Source organism: Corythoichthys intestinalis, chromosome 13, assembly GCF_030265065.1.
Source record: "Corythoichthys intestinalis isolate RoL2023-P3 chromosome 13, ASM3026506v1, whole genome shotgun sequence".
Taxonomy (NCBI): domain Eukaryota; kingdom Metazoa; phylum Chordata; class Actinopteri; order Syngnathiformes; family Syngnathidae; genus Corythoichthys; species Corythoichthys intestinalis.
Genome location: NC_080407.1, coordinates 24814254 through 24837273, shown reverse-complemented (window position 1 = coordinate 24837273; position 23020 = coordinate 24814254). Strand labels below are relative to the sequence as shown.

The 23020-nt window shown below is 39.6% G+C and overlaps 1 protein-coding gene across 4 annotated transcripts in view; it reads right to left on the bottom strand.

Moving 5' to 3' along the window:
• Positions 1-909: 909 nt before the first annotated feature.
• LOC130928544 (gastrula zinc finger protein XlCGF57.1-like) overlaps positions 910-23020 on the bottom strand; it is a 34267-nt gene continuing 12156 nt past the window's right edge. For 2 of the 4 annotated variants that reach the window (XM_057855238.1, XM_057855239.1), the window contains exons 3-5: positions 22775-22933; positions 22147-22407; positions 21181-21960 (exon numbers count right to left, since the gene is read on the bottom strand). In XM_057855238.1, coding sequence (XP_057711221.1) covers positions 21644-21960; positions 22147-22407; positions 22775-22933 — 737 coding nt within the window. In that variant the 3' untranslated portion in view covers positions 21181-21643. Of the gene's footprint in view, positions 3485-21180; positions 21961-22146; positions 22408-22774; positions 22934-23020 lie in introns of those variants that run through there. The other 2 variants (XM_057855236.1, XM_057855237.1) reach the window with 1 other exon arrangement.

The window sequence follows — 23020 nt, the reverse complement described above, 5'->3', positions numbered from 1 at the left end:
AAGCTGATGTCCAAATTTGTGCAAATGGATGTGATCAGGAAAGCTGAGGATATCCTAGATGTTGATAACAGGAACAAGGAGAACTGGCATGACACACGCAACATAGCAGTATCACATGATGCCAGACAATACATGGAGCAAGTTGAAGACTATCTCTGATGCCACCAAAAAGAGGTTATTTGACAGTGTAGTTAATTTTTACACAAGTGTTGTGACCAAAATGAACTTGAAAAAAAATGGTTGCATTTTGTCTTAGTGATTGTCGCGCGCGCGCGCGTCATCGGGGTTGGCAAACAGAAATCTCCCTATTTGCAATTTCTACAACTTAACAGGTATGCCAATGGGTCTCGAAAATCCGGTCTGCTGCGTGACGCAGGACAGCACAAGCTCAGAAGGGAATTTGCCTCATGATTAGAGACATTGAAAGCGACGACGAAAGAGACTGAGAAGATGCGTAGGGAAGTGTATCTGAGCCTGTTCATATCTGACATTGAGGAGGAAGACTTCCATTGTTTCAGTGCACAATAGGAAGATGGCTAACAGTGACTTTAATGTTTTTTTTTTCTTAAACCAGCCCAGTTAGTGCTGTATTACTGCCATGTTGCTGCTATGTAACTGCCGTGTTCCTGGCACTGTTTGAAAAGTAAAGTTAGCTTATTAAAATTTTGAAAACTGTGCATTTCTTCTTAAATATCTGATGTTACTATGTGGGCAATGTGGCTTATATAGGAGAGGTTTCGGTATGTACAAAATGGTTTTTCCTTAAAAAATGAACTGGATGAGTGTCACATGTACCCCTGATGGGCAGAGGCTGCGAGCGTAACAAGGTGGCAGGTGTGAAAGGAGGAGGCAGTGACAATCAAAATTGCTAATTATTTTATTTAACAGAAAAAAACAACAACTAGGCAATGGACACAGAGCACACAAACACCCAACCCCCTGCACTAAGCAGCAAACACCAAATAAACAGGTCCAAAACCCTAACCCCAACTAAATCTAGCACCCCCCAAAAAAACAAAAAAAAACTTAATTCCTAATGCAACAGGCACTTGTAGTGCTTCAAAATACATGGGTGGTGTTGCCGCTCTATCTGACTAATACAGAGAGTTAGTACCTACGTGAAGTGGGAGACACGATGTATACCTGCAGGTGTATACCTAAAGTCCCTACCTCTGTTCCAACCCAAAGGAAAAAAGACAAAACAAGATTAATAAACCAGTGGCAGAAAGTAAACTTTATAAACAGAACAACCAAAGTCAAAAACATAACAGGCTTCAACAAACCAACACAACCAAATGGAGAGCTTCCACCGCCTCCCTTGAACAGAGCAAACAATTCAAATCATATAGTAGAAGGACGAACAGATGATAGGATAATTGACTGATGGTGAAGTGGTTCTAGCTGTAGAGGCGCTCCCTAATCGCACAGGTGGAAACTACTGCAAACGAAAAATACAGGTGAAACAAACATAAACCAGTACAAAGTAAAAGGGGAAAAAAAACATACCTGAACAAAAGTATAAATACCTGAACAAAAGCATAAATCACTCCCCATCAGTAACAGTGAGGCTTATAAGCAGGTGCGCCCAATTTTCCAGAAATTACGGTAATAGTAATTTAAAAAAAAAATATATATATATACACACACACATATATATATATATATATATATATATATATATATATATACGTACATTATTCCCACAAAAAAAAAAAGAAAAAAAAATTTGTGAGCCATTTTGCAACACTGAACAATCAATCCTAGTTTTCCATATTTATTTAATGACATTATAGAAAAGGGAGAGTACTGTATAAATAATGCCACTTAACTTGGGAGAGTTCAATCAGGTGAGGTTGTGGCAATAAGGTAGACATCATACAACGATTGGACAAAGTGAGGCACCAAAAATGCCAATCCGTAACAGGATTTAAGGGAGCTCTACGGAATACTATCGTCCTGCGTGCAAAATCTGATAAAGCCACTATGGATGACAGGCAAAACAGTCATTGGCCACTGCTTTTCCCACCAACACACACGTGTTTCTTTATCTGAGACGTACGAGCGAATTTTTGACCACAAATTGAGCAGGAAAAAGGTTTTTCGCCAGTGTGGATTCTTGTGTGTGTTTTTAAGCCGCTCTTGTAATTGAATCTTTGACCACAAACTGAGCAGACAAATGGTTTTTCGCCAGTGTGGATTCTTGTGTGTGTTTTTAAATGGCCCCTCTGGCTGAATCTTTGACCACAAACTGAACAGGAAAAAGGTTTTTCGCCAGTGTGGGTTCTTATGTGTGCTGTCACAGCTGCCTTTACAGTGAATCTTTGACCACAAACTGAACAGGCAAATGGTTTTTCGCCAGTGTGGGTTCTTCCGTGCATTTTCAAGTTTCCTTTTTGGGTAAATCTTTGACCACAAACAGAACAGAAAAAGGGCTTTTCACCAGTGTGGGTGCTTATATGTTGTCCTAAGGTGGTCCTGCAACTGAATCTTTGACCGGAAACTGAGCAGGAAAAGGTTTTTTCACTAGTGTGGGTTTTTGTGTGTCGTTTTAAGTTGCTCTTGTGACTGAATCTTTGACCACAAACTGAGCAGGAAAAAGGCTTTTCGACAGTGTGGATTCTTGTGTGTCGTTCTAAGTGAGGCCTCTGAGCGAATCTTTGATTACAAACTGCGCAGGAAAAAGGTTTTTCGCCAGTGTGGGTTCTTGTATGTACTTCTAAAATGTACTTGAGACTGAAACCTTTACCACAAACTGAGCAGGAGAAAGGTTTTTCGCCAGTGTGTGTTCTTGTGTGTATTTGTAAGCCGTTCTTCTGACTGAAACGCTTACCACAAACAGAGCAGGAAAAAGGTTTTTCGCCAGTGTGGGTTCTTGTGTGTCGTTCTAAGTGAGGCCTCTGAGCGAATCTTTGATTACAAACTGCGCAGGAAAAAGGTTTTTCACCAGTGTGGGTTCTTGTGTGTTGTTTAAAGGCTGTTTTTTGAGCGAATCCTTGACCACAAACTGAGCAGACAAAAGGTTTTTCACCAGTGTGGCTTCTCATTTGCATGCAACAAGTTTTCTTATTCGCAAAGGCTTTCCCACACTGAGAGCATTTGCAAAGTTTGTTGTCACAGTGAGATTTCTTATGACAATCGTCAGAGTAAGGTGAGTGTGACGTGGTGCCATTTCTGTCTGATGGAGCGATGGAAATGTCTGCTTGCAATCCTTCTCTGCTGCTGCCGCTTGGAGGCTGCGCCCCTGTGCCTACCTCTCCCGGACCATTGTCACTCTTCAAGGGCTCACCAGTCCAACTGGCGACACCTTCCTCCTCTTTAAAATATGGCAGCTCCTCCTCCTCCTTTTTGATCGGATGTTGCTCTTCGCTCTCCTTCTGTTGACAGGGCTCTGGCTCCTCCTCTTTGATTTGGGGGAGGTCAACATCCTCTTTAACACCAGGTAATTCAGGCTCCTGACGCTCAGCACCAAGATATTTTCTAAAACCTGCAAGACACATGAAAACCATTGCTATATTTTACGGACACCCACTGCGTCTTTCCTTTTCGCAAAACTTGGGAGAAGACGAGTACAGTGATCTCTTGCGTTTTCGTGGATTCAGTACATGGTGCAGTTTTGAAAAGTATCCACAAAAAAATAGTGGGAAAAAATATGCGGTTTCATTTTGAGCCGCAAGAAACATTTTTTTGCTTATAGATGCGTTTTTTATGCGCCGAAAACCATCGGCCGCATCTTTCCTTTGTGCAAAATTGAAGACGACTACAGTGATCCCTTGCGGTTTTGCGAACACAGTGCAGGGCACGGTTTTAAAAAGTATTCATAAAAAAAACTGGAAAAAAATATGCGGTTTCATTTTGAGGCTCAAGAGAAATTGTTTCACAGAGATGTGTACAAAAATTTGGCGCCGAAAACTATCGGCCAAAAACAACTAAAAACACCTTTTCGGTTGAAATACTTTAAACATCGTAACTTTAGCTTCGAATCATGTAAAGTCCTCGTGATTAAAACACGCCCCATGGAAGCTGTGTACTCATATTTACACATTCGTGTTTGTATTAGGCATTTGTATCCGTAACCACCAAATTCTGACATCGGATTTTTTTTGCGGATGCGTGAATACAACTCTCTTTTTGAAGACTAGGAATCCTGTCTGTGGACTATTTCAAGTTTATGGCTCCGAATCAAAAGCGTTGAAATGACGTTACGTCGGTCTCGAGGAACACTAACGGTGCATGCGCCGAAACAACAAAACTGGCTCACTGCAATGTTGAGCGCCGAGCTAACCTGTCAGTTGGAAGCAATTTATCACTGGTAAAGTCAAAAACGTGTTTGCCCAAAATGTATTGGTTGAATATAGGCATTTGATTGTGACTATATGTTTTCTATTGTCACTGCACTATGCCTGTGTATGTCAGTTTACTTGTAAGTTTATAAAATATTTTTAAATGATTTGACTCACAACCCAAATACAGGGTGACCCAAAAAGATGCGTACCCATGAAAATTTCAATTGTGACTTTGATTAAAAAGCTATTTATTTCAAATTACAACCACACATTATTCAGTTTATGGAAGACCATTCACCAGATCCCGAAAGAGGAGTGTGTAAAAGTGATTGACAACTTTGTCAGATGAGTACAGGTTTGCTTGCAACGGAATGGTGGACATTTGGAACACATCTTGGGAAAGCCATAAATTGACTAAAAATTGACAGAAATAGCTGAAACTCTGGTGAATGGTCTTCCATAAACTGAATAATGTGTGGTTGTAATTTGAAATAAATAGCTTTTTAATCAAAGTCACAATTGAAATTTTCATGGGTACGCATCTTTTTGGGTCACCCTGTACCTGACTATAGGTCGCCACCCACCAAATTTGACACCAAAAAAACAAAAAAAAAAAAAGGCATTTGTTCATAGATAAGCCGCACTGGACTATAAACCGCAGCTATCCTCCCTATATTATGGGGTATTTATTTAGTATGGGGTATTTGTCCAACCTGTGGTCGTTCAACATGCCTACTTGCATACATTGCAGCGCTACAGATGTAAATGACAATCAAAATTCATGTTTGCGCCATTTCTTCAGGTACTGTACCAGTTGTTTCATTAATTGCTAGTGATGGTATTTGATGACACTTTATTTGATAGTAGCGGCATAAGACCATTATAAAGCCTAATTTATGCTCTTGGGTTACGTTGACGGAGTGGCGCAGTGTAGACCCTACGTCGTCAATGAGCATTCGAAGTTCTGTGTCAAGGGAACGCGTTAATCTGTAATTCACCGCCAAGTGTGTGGCGTTGTGTTTGTACGGTTTTGGGGGACTCTTGTCGAATTCCTTTAGTTTTCTTGTGGTTAGACAACAATGGCAATGGAGACAGAACGCTTCAGTGTGAATCTTCAGTTCATCAACATTGACCAACAAATCATACATCATCATTGATCATACAAATGTCGAGGCACAGGAGACGCAGAAGACCGGTGCGGAGGTGGTCTGTCCAACTGTTGATGCCGCACAGAGACTGGCAGTCACATTACCAATTCTAGCCACGGGTGGATGCCAGAGGTGGTCTGTCTGATGGTTGATGCCACACAGAGGCTGGCAGTCACATTACCAATTCTAGCCACGGGTGGAAGCCAGCAAGCTGTGGCGGCGAGCTTTAAACTGGCATCGAGTACTGTGTCCAGCGCTTTGTCCAAGGTCTGCTAGCATTGTGGACAGCCCTCCAGCCCGATGTTTTGCCATGTCCTACAACCAGCTAGTGGGAAGCCTTAGCAGATTTCTGGCAGCTATGGAATTTTCCAAACTGCGTTGGAAGCCTTGATGGTAAACACATTATCAGTAAAGTACCAGGCCACTCTCAATCGGTGACGATGTATCAAGTGTGTAAACTGTCTGTTGTTGAAAATTAAACCTCAAAAGAACTCTTTGGTGACGATGTATCAAGTGTGTAAACTGTCTGTTGTTGAAAATGAATCCTCAAAACAACTCTTTTGACACCAAACCTGTGCTTTATTCTTGTATACTTGAAGTGTAAATGTAAATAAGTCACAGACTCGCAGCAAACATACAGTATGTACAAAATAAATGATAAAGTGCACCAACCAAAAATACAACAAAGTGATAAAAAGCTGGCAGTTTTTGGCCGGCTGGGTCACCGCTTCGTGTGGCCATTCGCTTGCGAACAAGCATACTTGTCTTGAAGGTTTTTCCATTTTTTTTTTTTTTTTTTATGCATTCGCCGAGCTGCAGCCCCGTATTTTCAGCAATCTCCTTTCACAAATTGCTCGTCATTTGGCAATCTTTATAATGCTTTGATGAAACATTGTACAAGTGGTCATACTTGCGGACCTCTTTGATGATCCTCTCGTCGGCTTGGTCCATTTTTGAGTGTGGCGCAAGAATGTTTGTAAACAACGGTGATTTCGCGCTGAACCGGAAACATCAGTCTGAGTGGACCACCCACAGTCCTCCTTCAGTTCATAAATTATTCAATTTAAGTGAATTCAGCTCAGTTCAGTTCCACCTTTTTAGGCATGTGCCAGTTATCGGTTTCAACATTCACCATGGTATGAAAACGTTAGTTTCAGAACCACTAAAATTTACATCATATCGTGTTATGGGTGCATAATACAATATATGGCTCTCTTCTTGTGTAAACTGTATCGTGCACAAAGATCGGTGCACATACACCCGGCGATTCAATGAAGTGCGATAAAAGTTTTCGGAATGTCCCGTTTTTGTATAACCAAGGGATCAGCATGAAATGCCAAAAGACCTCAAGTGGACCCCTTGTTTTTGCCAAAAGAAGTCCAGATGTACCCTGCTTTTGTTGCTACGAAATGCTTCTGAGCCAAGTCCCGGTATAAAAGTCTTAGCCTCAAAAAAGCGAGAGACACCTTCGTTGTCTACTGTCAAAACCAAAGTGTCTGAGTTCGGTTTTTTTTGGCCACAACAACCGAAGTACGGTTTTAGCTATTTTTGATGTCCCAAAAATGCAGCAAGAAATCCTTGGCTTAGAGCGGCAGCACTCACCCCCTCCGGTTGTTGATCTGTCATGTGTCTGTCTGTGACACAGCACCTTGAGCCCCCCCTCAAAAAAGACAGTCGCTAGTATGGTAAGTACTTCGGCTCCGGAAAAGAAACACACGGCCACGGCTTAGAGGAGGAAGGACAGCAGAACCGCCAACATAATTTCACATTTACACAAAATTTAAGGTAGGTAGATTCTGTCATGAATGTTTCCCACCAGATACAAGAGTTCACTCCAGCGTGCTAAGTGTGTCTAGGAATGGTTAAACAAATACAATAACGTAAGCTTGTTAAAGAGGCAGATAATGTGGTTAGTTAGCATGCCAAGACGGCTAACTTTTTTCCTCCCTACCATTAGCCTACTTTTGTTAAGTCTTTCGCCATTGTAAACATCTGTTCAAAATAACGTTTTTCATAATACAGCCTGTGTTTTTCTCTCCGGTGACTTTGTGTTGAGACGGGGTGAGTGTGTGTGTGTTTGTGGGGCGGTGTGCGTGCGTATGTGTAAATAATGATACGAGTCATACACACCTGCTCTGTTTCTCAGTCTCGCTCTCCATTAATATTCAACTAGTTAATATTATTAGTAGTAATGATATGTGTTTTACATAAACAACATATGATCTAATTGATTTTAAGTCCAATTCTATGTTACCAAGGGTTCTTGTTCTAATGTTGAGCAACTTGACCTTGGCGATTGGTTTAATCTAAAAGTTATATTTATTTCAATTTTATTTAAATTAAAATATTTCAGTTAGTTTTTGTTATTTATTTAACATTATATTCATGTTGCAGTTCCAAATTGCAAAATGCAGTGAAAATTAAAATAATCCTGTTCAATGGAAAAAAAAAAACTCTTTTTAAAAATGTAGTTTTTATATGCAGGCTGCGTTTTATTGCACCCTGTTGCCAAGATAAGGGGCACATTATGCACGTTCCATTTTGTTGATATTTTTTCAAATCTTCAAAATTAAAATGACATCAAAAATCTCATTTCTTTAATTTCATCAAAGCGAAGTTAACCTTGAGGCGGCTTTGGACTACAGAGTAGTCACGAGCGTCATTATAGGATGCACTGCAGGGAAAATAAATATGGCGGACAACACAGGTGACTTGAAGTTCCGTTCTGATACCCCCAATTTGGCCAAATTTCAAAATTGTCCTATATGCATTTGTGATACATCATTGGAAAGCTTAAAATCTCAATTTTCTGGGGGAAGAAAAATTTTGAACAGGAGGGCATTCAAAAAAATTTTTTTTTTAATTAAACAGCGAAACCCTATCTGGAGGTGAGTGCACGCGAGAGCAGAATTAAAGACGCCATGACTTTAATGAGATATTATCGCGTACTTACCTTGTTTCGATCTAAAAACTCCATGTAGCATGTATCACCGAGTGTCAAGACACAGCTGTGAATGGCCGCCGCTGTTTTTTGGGGGGGATTTTATGGGTGAAACACGGTAATATAACAAGGGTTGCGATGCAGAAATCGCCGACATCAAGGAGTGGTTGAGATTTTCTTTTTCATATATTTACCCTTTTAAACGTTTTTTTTCTCTACAATTTTTCTTTGTTTGGATCTATTATTTATCATCTAACATATCAAAGAAAATTTGACAGTAACAAAAAAAATACAATTAAGCAATAGTTATGAGATAGATATCCGTGACTTATTTAAAGACACCATCTTTTTCATTGTGACGTCATTTGTTTAAAAGCTTAAAATATGAGAGTGAATCATTTTTTTAAGTCGTTTTTTAAAACGTAATATTAGACATCATTTAATGATTCTAAGCTAAAAATGTCAGACATTTCAAATAATAAATATACTTACTTACCTTCTTTTCATGGCTGAGTTGAAACAAAAGCGGTTGCGCGACGTCTGTAAACGGGGGTGTTTACAAGGTAAAACGGACATATCATGAATCTGCTATGGCAGCAGAAAGACATATTGTTCTATCGAACACAGCAGTTTTTTTGGCTTAAAATTAGGGCTGCAGCTATCGAATATTTTAGTAATCGAGTAATCGACTGAAAATTCTATCGATTAATCGAGTAATCGGATAAAACAAATATATTTTCAGGTGAAGAGCAATTATAGATATACATGAGAAAACAAGACATTTTATCATTTTCAGTCAATCAATGTCTATTTTTTATGTATATTGTTGAAAACAGCCAACAATTGCAACTCAGATGTAACTAGAATGAAAAAAAATGACGAATTCACTGCTTTCACTCAAAAAACCTTTAAATCTTATTTTTAACTCATTCACTCCCAGCCATTTTCACCGGAGCAAGGCCCTTCGCTCCCGGCCATTTTACTGGATTTTGACTGATTTTGCACGGCCCACAAAAAATTCTGTTCTATTGCTATATAAACATGGAACCCACCAAAAGAAAGATTAGACTCTCTTCTTTCAGCAGAAAAAAAAGTAAGTTCATACGTTATTTCATTCTTTAGAAATCAGCATTAGAAAATAGCTTAGTTTGAGCATTTTTCCAATTTCTGATGAAAAAACGGAGAAAATGAGCTTTTTGTAAACGCAAAAATTTCAAACATAATTTTGACTTTAACACGGCTATTTTTAGCTTCAGTGACATCCCAAACATCTGAATAATGTTTTCCTTTTACAAAATAACATGAACAACCAGCCAAATAGAGCTTTTCATAGCAAAGTAACAATTTATTCACACTTACCTAACTGAGAGATGACGTTTGGTGGCTGCGACAGCGGTTAAACTTTTCCCTCATTGCCGACTGTCTCGTAAAGATGGATTTTTTTTAAAGTCTTTTTTTGTGGTGACCACTGTCTCGTTCACCAGGGGAACTTATGTTCCTGGGGGGGAACTGGTTTGGCCGTGCGCGTTTCCGTGCAGGACCCTCGAGCGTGCGGTGGAAGTGAGCAGCAAGCAGCGGAGGGGCTCTGCTAGCTTCCCTAATAAAGTTGTACTGTTTGAATTGAGTTGTGGGCTCTTAACAAATGCGCTACTGCCCTCAAGTGGCCAGTTTTATTGCTTTAAAATGGGTTTTGAGGCTTGTTTTTTGTTTTGGCGATAGATCGAAAGCTCTAGATGCTTCTTGTACAAAAAAACGCAAAAGACGTATAAATACGTAATCGGGACACTGAAGCATTTGGAAATAGAACGTATTTATACAGTTCCGGGAGTAAATGAGTTAAAAAGTATATACATATATATAAACACACCTAAAAATGGCTTTACGCTTGATAACACACATCACTTAAAAGTTCGGATTTTTTCCCACGTTTTTCAATTGAATTTCTATTTGTGTCAAGCCATTTTTAAGTTCTAGTTAAGTTTGAAGTTAGTCTAACCTGTAAGTCCTGATAGGATTTTGAGTTTTTGCACTGTTCAAAATAAATGTATGATACAGGCTGTATTGGAGCACATTAGGGACTAGTGCTACTTGGTGTTTTATCCAGCAATGACTACTGAGCTAAAATTGATAGTTAGCATTATTGAGTTTTTATTTGACACCCTCATCACTCCACAACGCTATGTTACGTTAAAGCCTGTATGTAAGACACGTTAGCCACGCATCGAAAGTGGTCTTAATTAATTTAAACCTAGCCCTCCGCAGGGCTACCGTAAGGTGAGCTAGTAGTGACAGTAACGTTAATCTCTATATATTAGCGCTTAGCGCTCTTTATTAGCGCTTAGCGCTCTACTGCTTTAAGATGGCGGCTGTTTGCTAACGCTGCCCAGACGCGGCCTAGTCTGTCAATTGGCATCTAGTTCAACATACATGTGATCCCTATGAGACTCATTGGACGCTACCTGCAACTAACGTAGCATGTGCGGGCTAGTATTTAGCAACGTCGGCGTCGTTTGTAGCGGTTGTCGGCTGCAGTAAGTTTTTTTTTTTTTGCTTCTTCCTCTATGCACGTGACATCAGCGCGTTGTCCCGCATTAAAAGTAGTCCGAGCAAAACGTGATGCTTAGACCTGTCAAAATAAACGATTACTCGAGGTGAATAAAATTACTCGGATCAGTTTTTAAACTCGAGTTGCTCGAGTATTCGTTTCAGCTCTACTTAAAATACAGCATTTTTTTTAAAGAGGGGTGCAAGAGCAGAAACTGCTTTTTCAGCCTTGTCTGTGTTTTCAGCCATATTCTTCTGTATAATCATAAGGGCTCATTATGTATTTGTAGCCAACTTAGTTATTTGGATAGTAAGCTAATATAGACCGCGTGTGTTGGCTTCATTATAATGCCTTTATAAGGCTTTTCATTTTTTGCAGCTCCAGACATATGTTTTTTTGGGGGGTCCAATATGGCTCTTGGGTTGTGTTGGGAAGAAAAAGGGAATTGCATTTAACCTTTAGTTAACCTTTAGTCTTTAGTTATTCATTATAATCATTTATGCATGCACTCAATTATCCTAGTTAGTGGTTTTATTAAATTGTAACCCATGTATTCACTATGAGTCTGAGTTTGATGATTTCCACTGCCTTTATGTGCCTTTAAAGTGCCTGTGACACGAAAAAGCATGTTTATTTCATAATACACGCGGTATTTTATGCCCCTGAATGATATGGGCCGCTTGGATGTGTGTGGAAGCGATCGCTATTTTTATTTAGTTTTTTGAATCTCGCGCCAGGAAAATGAGTGACTTCCGGCTTCGGTCTTGCATTGAGGAGGAGGGCGCTGTGACGTGTACGGTAGAAGACGTCCTCTTCACGCTACAGTGTACTGTTGTGTATGAGGACGAAGGATTCAGCTGATTTTGCGGATTAATACGTTTCTTTTTCGCATCACGCCAGCCAAACGGCTGCAGAAAAATCATTCTGTATGAGGGAGAGGCGTATGCACCTTTTTGGAGTTTCAAAAGGTTCCCATTCACCGTGGATATTTACTGTGGGACCATTGGACTTATGAGGAAGTGAGTAAACATCTTGTTTTGTATTATGTCAAATACGAATACAGCGATTACAAAGTAAACACTACAAACTTCCTTTAAATGAAGGACTACTTACGTTTGATCATTGATAGGCATGTAAAAAGCTCTCCTAATGCTAATTAGCAGCAGCACGTTAGCTGCACAACAAATCCAGCCACCCTCCTCCGGGGAACGAACTGTAAATTGCTCTCCGCCGGGCAGTTTGCCGATCCACTAAGACAATCGACAACCGGGTCGTCATGTCAAATAATCCAGGATAGTTATGTGTGATTTTCCGCTTTGAAGACTTTGAAACATCACTCGGTTCGGGTTAGCATGTCGGCTAGCTGTCACGGCTTCTGGTTTGTTTACATTTTCCGAAGCCGGGGAAGGGAAATGACATATGTCCGATTTAGGTGTCATAAAATATCGTTCGGGAGGTGCGACAGTAAAGGTGAAGTCGACATTTTTGACCATTATGGAGTAATTTTGCCATGTCGTCCTGAATAAATGCATTATTATTTCATATTCCATTCAGCACAAGACTGTTATGTCATGAACATGCCATTTATTTAGCAATTGGGGAAAATACTTGGATAAAAAGAATATCCTGTAAAAATATTGAAGTAAAGAGACAGAAAAAATGACATTTTGCCGCTCTCTTCGTCGCGTTTTCCTCGTTGTGAATAGTTCCCCCTCGACGAGCTGACTGGTCCTTCTCAAGCCATTTATATAGCTATTGGGGAAAATACTTGAATAAAAAGACTATCCTGTAAAAATATTGAAGTAAAGAGACAGAAAAAATGTCATTTTGCCGCTCTCTTCGTCGCGTTTTCCTCGTTCTGAATAATTCCCCCTCAATGGGCTGAATAGTAAAACTGATGAGTCCAGTCTACCGCTGACGTCATCCACCTGTTGGGGACGCTAAAGCCCTATAATGGTAGGCGTGGCTAACCGGCAGATTAAAAAACTAATTTTTCGTCATCTGTGCTTTTCTAAATTGTTGTATATAGTCGAATCGTCTCAAAATATGATTCTAATTCACATAATAATGCCATTTAAGACTTTTTTTCTCGTGTCATATGCTCTTTAAGTCACCGTCTTCTACAACTGTGTCACAGAGTCACAGGTCACATTCCACAGTAAGGGGGGGGGGGGGGGTGAGCTGGCAACTCAATACCTCCCCTGGTGGAAAATTTACGAGAAACAAAAGGTGTTCCTTAAATTGCTTAAACTGCTTAGGGGAAGTTAGGGGAAAGATAACAATGTTATAAAACATTCTGACACCACATACCACATGGGTGAGAGAAACATGTGACTCAGGACGGTTGGAGAAGAGGGCAACTCACTTTTATCTGATTTGAATACAACCAATAGACCACTGCCAAGTTTGAATGTGTAATCTGTTTCATGAATATGTATCCATGTTGCTATAAAGGAGGATGTGCCACGAGAATAAACGAGCTTGGTTTGTAATGCATCATCTAAGTGCCTTACTCTCCTTCTTCCATGCGCATGTAAAAGGTAGATACTCGAGTAGACGTCTGACCTGATGATTTAATCCCCGAAGGGTGGGAGGCTAGATTCCTGACATTAATAGAGGCGAGATTTTTCCTGACAGGTTGCCATCCCCTGCCCAAAGTACTAAAAAAAATTTAAGACTATTAACTCAAGTGACATTTTTTGCTATTATTGTTAAATTAGTATTGTGAGGCTACAGTTTCAATTACATTATTTCACTGGAAAGAGAGAAGAGCTTTTTGCTAAGGCTGAATATTTACAGAAGAGGTATTATTTAGAACAGGGGTCGGCAACCTATGACACGCGTGTCAGCACTGGCACGCGAAGGGTCAAGTGACACGCAAGCGCATGGCAAAATTAAAAAAAAAAAAAAAAAATGCACCTTTAAACCTCAAACAGACATTTTCAGTTGCGCGCCCTGTTATTTAGGGACTTTATGGGAGCGCCTCTCCCACCCCCTCTGCCTCTGCTCCTTGCATGCTAACAGAGAGACATGTTGTAACTAGCCACAGAAACACAGGCGCACGATAAATGAATGATGGCAGCTCATCCAGCAAAAAAATCTCGGCCTTTCCAGCCAGCGTGGACAGATGAGTGGGGCTTTGTGCAAAAAAAGATGACTGTGCTCTTCGTGCATTATGCCTCGAGAGCGTTGTGTGTCGCACAACAAGTGTCAGACGCCATTACGAGACACATGAAAATTCATTCAAGGATGAGTCTGACAAGGCGGAGACATTAAAACGCGCTGTGTCCGGGTACAGTAAACAAACACAGACCCTGAAAACCTTTATCATTGCTAAAAACACCGCCACCGAAGAAAGCTTTCACTTTGCTCCCTGCATTGCAAAGCACGGAAAACCATTTACCGATGGCGAATATATCAAACAGGCAATCTTGTCGAGCTCAGATGTTTTGTTTGATGGCTTGCCTCACAAAGAAAAAAGAATAAAAGACATCCATCCCTGTGTCAGCCAGAACTGTTGTACGGCGAGTGGAGGAGCTGGCAGAAAGCATGAGAGCACAGCGGACAGCTACTTTGAAGGAAGCCGGTGTATTTTATTTTTTAGTTAATTGAAACAGAAGAATGGTAGTTATACGATTTCAGTGTATGTCCATGTTGTTTTCTTTGGAGTATAAATACAGCTCTGTTGGATACAGGGGTGAAAGTGGGCCAGAACGGTCAGGAACGCGGTTCCGGTATAAGATTCAGAGCCAGAACGCAGTTCCGGTACATGGTGCTTTGAATCCGAAAACGCTATGTAAAAAAAAAAGAAAAAAAGTGCTAAGCTGCCACACATGCATTTCAGCTCCAAGAAGAAAACAATCTACCAACATCAGATTTACATACACAAGTGTGAACAACAAGCATAATAAAGTGCTTGTGTGGCGTAATCCGTTTCCACCAATATTTATTATAGATTTTATTCCACGGACGGCATGGAGGTTTCCCCAGCTACTGCAGTTATCAGAGTCTGACGATGATGAGTCACGTCAATGTGCGTTTGCATGCAGCAAAGCAAAACGCCTGGACTCATTTATCTCCCCCCCCCAAAAAAAGCTTTGTTGAATTGAAGCGACAAAATAAGAGCAATTCAACATACAGTGGGGCAAACAAGTATTTACCACCAATTGTGCAAGTTCTCCTTCTTGAAAAGATTAGAGAGGCCTGTAATTGTCAACATGGGTAAACATCAACCATGAGAGACAGAATGTGGAAAAAAAAATCAAAATCACATTGTTTGATTTTTAAAGAAATTATTTCCAAATCAGAGTGGAAAATACGTATATGGCTGTCAAAGAGGTGTAACGAGGCTCCACTCGTTACCTGTATTAATGGCACCTGTTTTAACTCATTATCGATAGAAAAGACACCTGTCCACAACCTCAGTCACACTCCAAACTCCACTATGGCAAAGACCAAAGAGCTGTCGAAGGACACCAGACACAAAATTGTAGACCTGCACCAGGCTGAGAAGACTGAATCTGCAATAGGTAAAACGCTTGGTGTAAAGAAATCAACTGTGGGAGCAATTATTAGAAAACGGAAGACATACAAGACCACTGATAATCTCCCTCGATCTGGGGTTCCATGCAAGATCTCACCCAGTGGCGTCAAAATGATAACAAGAACGGTGAGCAAAAATCCCAGAACCACACTGGGGGACTTAGTGAATGACCTACTGAGAGCTGGGACCACAGTAACAAAGGCTACTATGAGTAACACAATGCGCCGCCAGGGACTCAAATTCTGCACTGCCAGACATGTCCCTCTGCTGAAGAAAGCACACGTCCAGGCCCATCTGCGGTTCGCTAGAGAGCATTTGGATGATCCAGAAGACGTTTTGGGAGAATGTGTTATGATCAGATGAAACCAAAATAGACCTTTTTGGTACAAACACATGTTCTTGTGTTTGGAGGAGAAAGAATACTGAATTGCATCCAAAGAACACCATACCCACTGTGAAGCATGGCGGTGGAAACATCATGCTTTGGGGCTGTTTTTCTGCAAAGGGACCAGGACGACTGATCTGCATAAAGGAAAGAATGAATGGGGCCATATATCGAGAGATTTTAAGTGAAAATCTCCTTCCATCAGCAAGGGCACTGAAGATGAGACGTGGCTGGGTCTTTCAGCATGACAATGATCCCAAACACACAGCCAGGGCAACAAAGGAGTGGCTTCGTTAGACGCATTTCAAGGTCCTGAAGTTGCCTAGCCAGTCTCCAGATCTCAACCCCATAGAAAATCTGTGGAGGGAGTTGAAAGTCCGTGTTGCCCAACGACAGCCCCAAAACATCACTGCTCTAGAGGAGATCTGCATGGAGGAATGGGCCAAAATACCAGCAACAGTGTGTAAAAAGCTTGTGATGAGTTACAGAAAAAGTTTGGCCACCGTTATTGCCAACAAAGGGTACATAACAAAGTACTGAGATGAACTTTTGGTATTGACCAAATACTTATTTTCCACCATGATTTGCAAATAAATTCTTTAAAAATCAAACAGTATGATTTTCAGTTTTTTTCCCCACATTCTGTCCCTCATGGTTGAGGTTTACCCATGTTGACAATTACAGGTCTCTCTAATATTTTCAAGTGAGAGAACTTGCACAATTAGTGATTGACTAAATCTTTATTAATCTTTAAGAGCAACGAAAGAGTTGAGGAGGCTTATTCATCATATTCAGTTTTATTTGCTCTAATGGGGAGGTTCAGAATATTTTAGCTGTCTATATGCACTTTGGACTTACATTTGTTCATTTATGTTACGCTACTTATTCATTTCCTTAAGATCTAAAAAAAGTCAATGTTTGCGCGATCTTCAAAATATATTCCATTTCACTCTGCATAATATAAGTCATTTGTACTTATTTTTCTGAATGTATGGTACTTATATCTTTATTATAAAAAAAAAAGGAAATGTTTACATTAACTTCAATTTTAATATATAACCTATGTTCTTAAGTAGTTAAAATTGAGATTTGGCATTTACTATGTGAGGAAATGAGGGAAAATAAAAATTAGGAGATGGAAGTTGGGGTAATTTCTGCTTTTGTTAACTTTTATTTTGCAAATCATTGAAAAATACAGTTTTGATTGAAAAATAAATACATAAAATGTCTGGCTCTGTGGCGACCTTCACATTGGGGAGTTCCGGCAAGAAATTCTAGCCACTTTCACCCTTGGTTTTATATAAAAATTTGGATGTGTGTCATTAATCTTGGTGCGGCACACTGATTGACAAGACAATTTGGAAGTGACACTCCAAACCAAAAAGGTTGCGGACCTCTGGTAAATTGAGACAAAATAACAAGTCATTGATGACATAGTTAACTGGAAAGCATATATTAAAACATGTACTAAAAAGTAAATTATCAAGAAGCATTTCAGTCCTGAATAAAGCAAAACAATTACTCGACATTCTTTACTGTTTTTTAATCCTGCCATATTTACACAACTTGCAACGCGTGGAAGTAGGATGCGTGCATAAAAATAACAAAATCAGGAAAAGCTTCCACTTACGCACGTTTATTCACAAAATAATAATAATAATAAATCCACCTTGACCACTCGGAGCTCAGCGGTACGCACACACGCGTTCCAAGACTAACTCCAACACAAAAGTAAGCAGCAACAGAAGAAGAACATATATAAAATAAAGCAGCGCCACCGCGTGTTGGATGTCAGGAGGAACACCACTCAAGGAGGTGACTGTTACAGACTGTGCCGAGGTCTGGGGTAATGCTTATATATAGGGATGTCCCGATCGCATATTTTTTTACACTAGAGTCTCAGTCACTCGAATCAAAGAATCTGCCGATACTGAGAAAAAAAAAAGTTAATATAACACAAGGCTTGAGCTTTTCTTGTCCCTATGTGAACTAATTTGTTAAAAATTATGAAACTGTAACAAAGAAACATGGATGCATTTGACACAACTGCACAATACACGCCGGTATACAAATACCGGGTGGACACCACTCTTCACTTGACCTACAAGCTATAGGAATAGCTTCACCCCTAGTGGACAAGGAGGAGTTGAAAAATGACATTCTCCCATGTTTTTTCATTTTTCTGTCAGCATATTCGTAACAAATGTAACCCTGACCCATGTTCATTTGTTTGGTCTTATTAATGTCCCTTCCCCAGCTAAAAGTGTACATACTGGTTTACTGTTATCGTGTCCCTACCAATGTTGAGACCAAGCCTAGGCCCTTGTTATAAGTATATAAATAGGTATAAAAACAGATTTATGGACACTTTACTTACATTTGTGTACACTAGCACACGTATCATATTAGAGAATGGGTGTACAGTAGTATTACAGTGGTACCTCTACTTACGAACGTCACTACATACAGAATTTTCAGGTTAAGACACGCCTCAACGGGAAAATATTGCCTCTTGTTACGAAATTTCAGGATATGAAAGGCAAAAATACAGTATGGCTGGTACTCGCAGCTCCCAGAGTTTACTAAATGCAACATACTTATAGCTAGAGGTGTGCAAAATTTCCGATTCTTAGATTATTCGCGATTCGGCCGTGGAAGATTCGAGAACGATTCACAAACATCCAAATTCCGATTATTGAAATATGCCAAGTCAAGCGGAAGTACAACACACTCAGCGCGCCGCGCGGTCAATGAGCAACGGAGCGAGAGTAGCTAAACATCATGCTTCTCATTACCCGGCCCCTCGGGTAATTCCGAGCTCTACTTATAGCTAGAGGTGGGAATCTTTGGGCACCTAACGATTCGATTATGATTCAGAGACTCTGATTCGATTATAAATCGATTATTGATGCACCCCCCCCCCTTTTTTTTTTTTTTTTTTTTTTTAATATTTTGTACATTAGTTCCAAAATTGTTCAAAAATCCTCTCAGGCTAAATAAACCAAACTACTACTTTAGTAGTATACTCAAGATTTTGCCGATTTAGGGGTATTTTAGATAAAAAGTAATTAGGTTCTCTACAACAGAGCCTTCTAGAGAAGTCTACTGCTTTAAGATGGCGCCTGTGTACTAGCGCGGGAAAGTCTGTCATTTCACATCTAGTCTAGATATATGTGATATCTAAAATAGCCGTATGTTGCCGTATGTCTGTAGCAACTAGCAACTGGACGATGTTTGTAGCGGCTGATGGCCGCAGTCAGGTATTATTGTTTTTTTGTTTTTTTTTTACCTAGCGGCATTAGCTGCATATGATATTTACTCTCGGTCCGTTCCTCATTGCGCCCCGAAGACCGCGCTGACTGCATTTTATTTCCGCTTTACCTGGTACAATTCAATAATCGGAATTTGGATGTTTGTGAATCGTTCTCGAATCTTCCACGGCCGAATCGCGAATAATCTAAGAATCGGAAATTTTGCCCGCCTCTACTTATAGCTGCTCTGCAATTGGCTATTGCCTAGCATTCCTGGCATCCAATGGACCTTTTGCAAAACCACGCCCCCAAATACGAAAAGTCGTACATCTAGCCAAACATCTGCATGGCTACATAGTCGTGACTTAAAACTTCTTTCTAACTTCAAAATAGCAAAAACCCAATGGTTTAATGCTGTGTGTGGGGTACCTGTAATTTCGACACCGGTACACTGAAATTGCGGGGAGAATTTGCAAAAATGCAAAAAGCTGGGAAAAATGGAAACTGGCATAATTAACAGCGATACCATCTCATCTCAATGGCAAAAACCTGAAGCTACAGGGGAAGGACAGCATAGTGTGTGGGCTAATGACGGAATTATGTGCCTTCCAGAGTAAGCTTGAGCTTTACAACAGTGCACATGTGAGGAGAGTTCTTGTTATGAATATTTTCAAACATCAAATAGGAAATTTTACTATAAGTTATCAACAAAAAACAGGCTTTTTCCTTCCTTCTGCTGTGAATTTAATGGCGTTTATCACAAGTAGAAGTCCAATTCGTCTGAATTGGGGAGGTTGGCGGCGAATAAACATTTCAATTCTTTAAAAAAATGACTGAAAATTTACCGCAAATGACCTATAATGTCCCATAATTAAAAGTCATTGGTTGCCATTGACCGCCATAGACATCCAATCCATTTAAGGTGGGAGGGATGGCATTTAAACCCCTCCAGTTCAAGTGGATTGGAGATGTTCGAGTTATAATTTCATTCCAATTCACAGCAAAAGGATGAAAATACATTGTTTTTCTGTTTATTAGTCATATCATAGAATGATTTCCTGACCGATGCATCGATAACTGTTGTATCGTGTGGAAACATATTTCCATTTATTCACATAAACATATGTTCACCACATTGCCTCTCTTCCACATTCACAGTCTCTTTTGTTCTCTGACCAGTCTATGTTATTCGATCCTGGTAGGGGGTTGCACATTCCAACCAAGTGCTGGGGAGGAAGTTAACCTCCCCCCAGTTGAGGATATAAACGGTATGCGCTTGGAGGCAGGACACACACTGTGTGTCCCAGTATGTGTCTCCTCCATCTTTAAAAGTAAATTCTTTGTTCTTTTTTATTCCTGAATTCTGTGTCATCATCTCCTGTTCGTTATGAGAATAACACAACCTGTAACAAGGGAAAAATCGACTTCTTTCCTTCAATCACCATTTCGTGAGATCTTCGTTATCGTGAGCTTTGTATCGCAAATCGTATCGTAAGGTACCCAGAGGTTCCCACTCCTATTTGGCATCCATTGTGGCCAGGAAGCAGAACCCCTCCCTTTTCGTGTTTTAAAAAATTTTTTTTTTTTTAACCCACACCCAATGTCTCTTTGGTAACACTTTATAATAACTATCCGTTACAACTAGTTAATAGATCATTAGTAAACAGTTATTAAATGATTTATTGTTGATCTGTTAAGTGTTAGTTAAAAGTTTGTTAAGCCTTTATAACGATGCTTATAGATAGTTATTATATCATCAATAAATTGGTGGTTAATGAGTAATAAATGACTTGTAAACTTTGTGTCAATGATTTATACTGGCACCTTAAATTAGTAATATACCATTAATAATCTATTAGTAACTTGCTTACAAATGACTTACTAAGTATCATTTAATAGTTTATTTATGTTATTGGGACGTTATTCTAAAGTTGCAACTACTCCTCATTTCTTAACTGTTAGTAAATGAGGAACAAGTGCAACTTTAGAATAACGTCCAATAACATGCATAAGCTTATAACTAATATATTAACTCACACTTTACAGATCAGTTGTTAATTGTTTGCTAACCATCTGCTAAACTTCGAAGAACAGCAAATAGGTTGAACAAGTACAAAATTTGATGCGATATTTATTGTTTTTTTTCCTATGATTGTTCCACCCATAGGCCTTTATGTCTGCTGTATTTTACCAAAGAAACACAACACTCATTTGAAATGCTGAACATGTGTTTAATACCCTGATACACGAAACGCTACAAACATTTGAAATGCTGAACATGTGTTTAATACCCGGACACACTACACACTACACACATTTGAATTGCTGAACACGTGGTTAATACCCGGATACACACATACAACAACAAAAACAACAAACAAACAGCAGTATACAAAACTACTGTATATGGTATACAAGCATATGAGGATCAAACACTATTTGTGCAAACTCAAGCCATTGGCATTTTTTATATTATCTTGGAACCTCTATACCCAACCTGGGCTACAACCGAACTGCTCCAGGGGACCTCGCGCAAAGCCACAACACCTAAGCTTTCTTAGAAAAAGGAATGAGTTTTCCCTTTTTCTTTTGCTTTTCAACATCCCTCAAAAGGTTTGGATCATTAATCAACACCTCCAGACATTTTTTTGCAAAGTCCTGCAATCGTTGCTGTGGCATGTGAGCAATCCTCAACTCCTTGTATTTCTTCGGGGCTACGACAGCCAGCTCACAGATTGGGGCACTGGCGACGATGGTGTTCCGATCAACACCAACCTTTCGATATGCCACACTCAACTTTCTTCCTTTCTTGTACGCCTTAAGGACTTTCTTGTATCTCTTGATGGCCTCCTCAGGATGACGTGCTTAAACAGGTACAAATTTGGTTTAGTATAACAAAAACACAAGTAGTGAATTGAAACAGAGTAATACATAGATGCAAAGTGGTTGCAAAAAGTAATGAAGATTACATGGGCACAGAGCAAGTGAAGAGCCAAGAAAATAAAGCTACCAGGAAGTACATTTTAGAAAATAAAACTTGATATTCTTACCTCTTTGCTTGCCGTGTTGGCTTTTTTTCTTGTCCTTTTTCTTTCTTTTGTCCTTTTTCTTGTGACTCCGGTGGTGGTGCTTCTTTTTCTTCCTCCGTCTTTTTGATTTGTTGTCTGAATCAGATGAATCAGTTGATGAGGATGAGGAGGATGAAGATGAGCTGGATGTACTGGAGGATGCAGAGATGGAGGAGGATGGAGATGCATCAGAAGAAGAGTTGGCTGAGGAAAATGTGTCAGTTGTCCCACAATCATCTGTATCTACAACATAATAGAAAATACAATACCAAATGCATTACTACGATGATAAAAGTCAACTCACATACATTGTTTTTTTTACATTTAACTTTTACATTTAACAGTTAAGTTCAATTTAATTGATTCATCAAATAGTGATAAAATTGACGGAAAGCATCTGCTGTCAATCAGTACTACAGATGATATCTTCTAGGAAGTACTGTAACTATTGTACATGTGAATTGTTTGGGTAATAACATGCTCGGATGAAGGTCTTGTTACCATGAAATGTTGGCTTTTCTTCCACTCAATTGTGTATATAGATTTTATATAATATATATTTTTCAGGTGTGAAAACATGTTTTTCCAAGAGAGTTTTAGGCCTACTTACCTTGTCTCCCTTTTTGGTAGAGGGACCCTCTCTCCTCAGTATCATTGAGGTCACTGATTTTTTGTGTGATTTTGTGCTGCTTCTTCTCTGCCTCAAAGAACTTAAGTTGCTTCTTGTCAGTACATAAAAATGCTGTTGGAGCTACAGTTTCCTCAGTATCTGGAATGATAGAACAGAGAATTATAAAATAAAAATAGCTCTCTAATCATTAAAGCCAGGTGAAGGTAAAATAAAATTATGATCAGC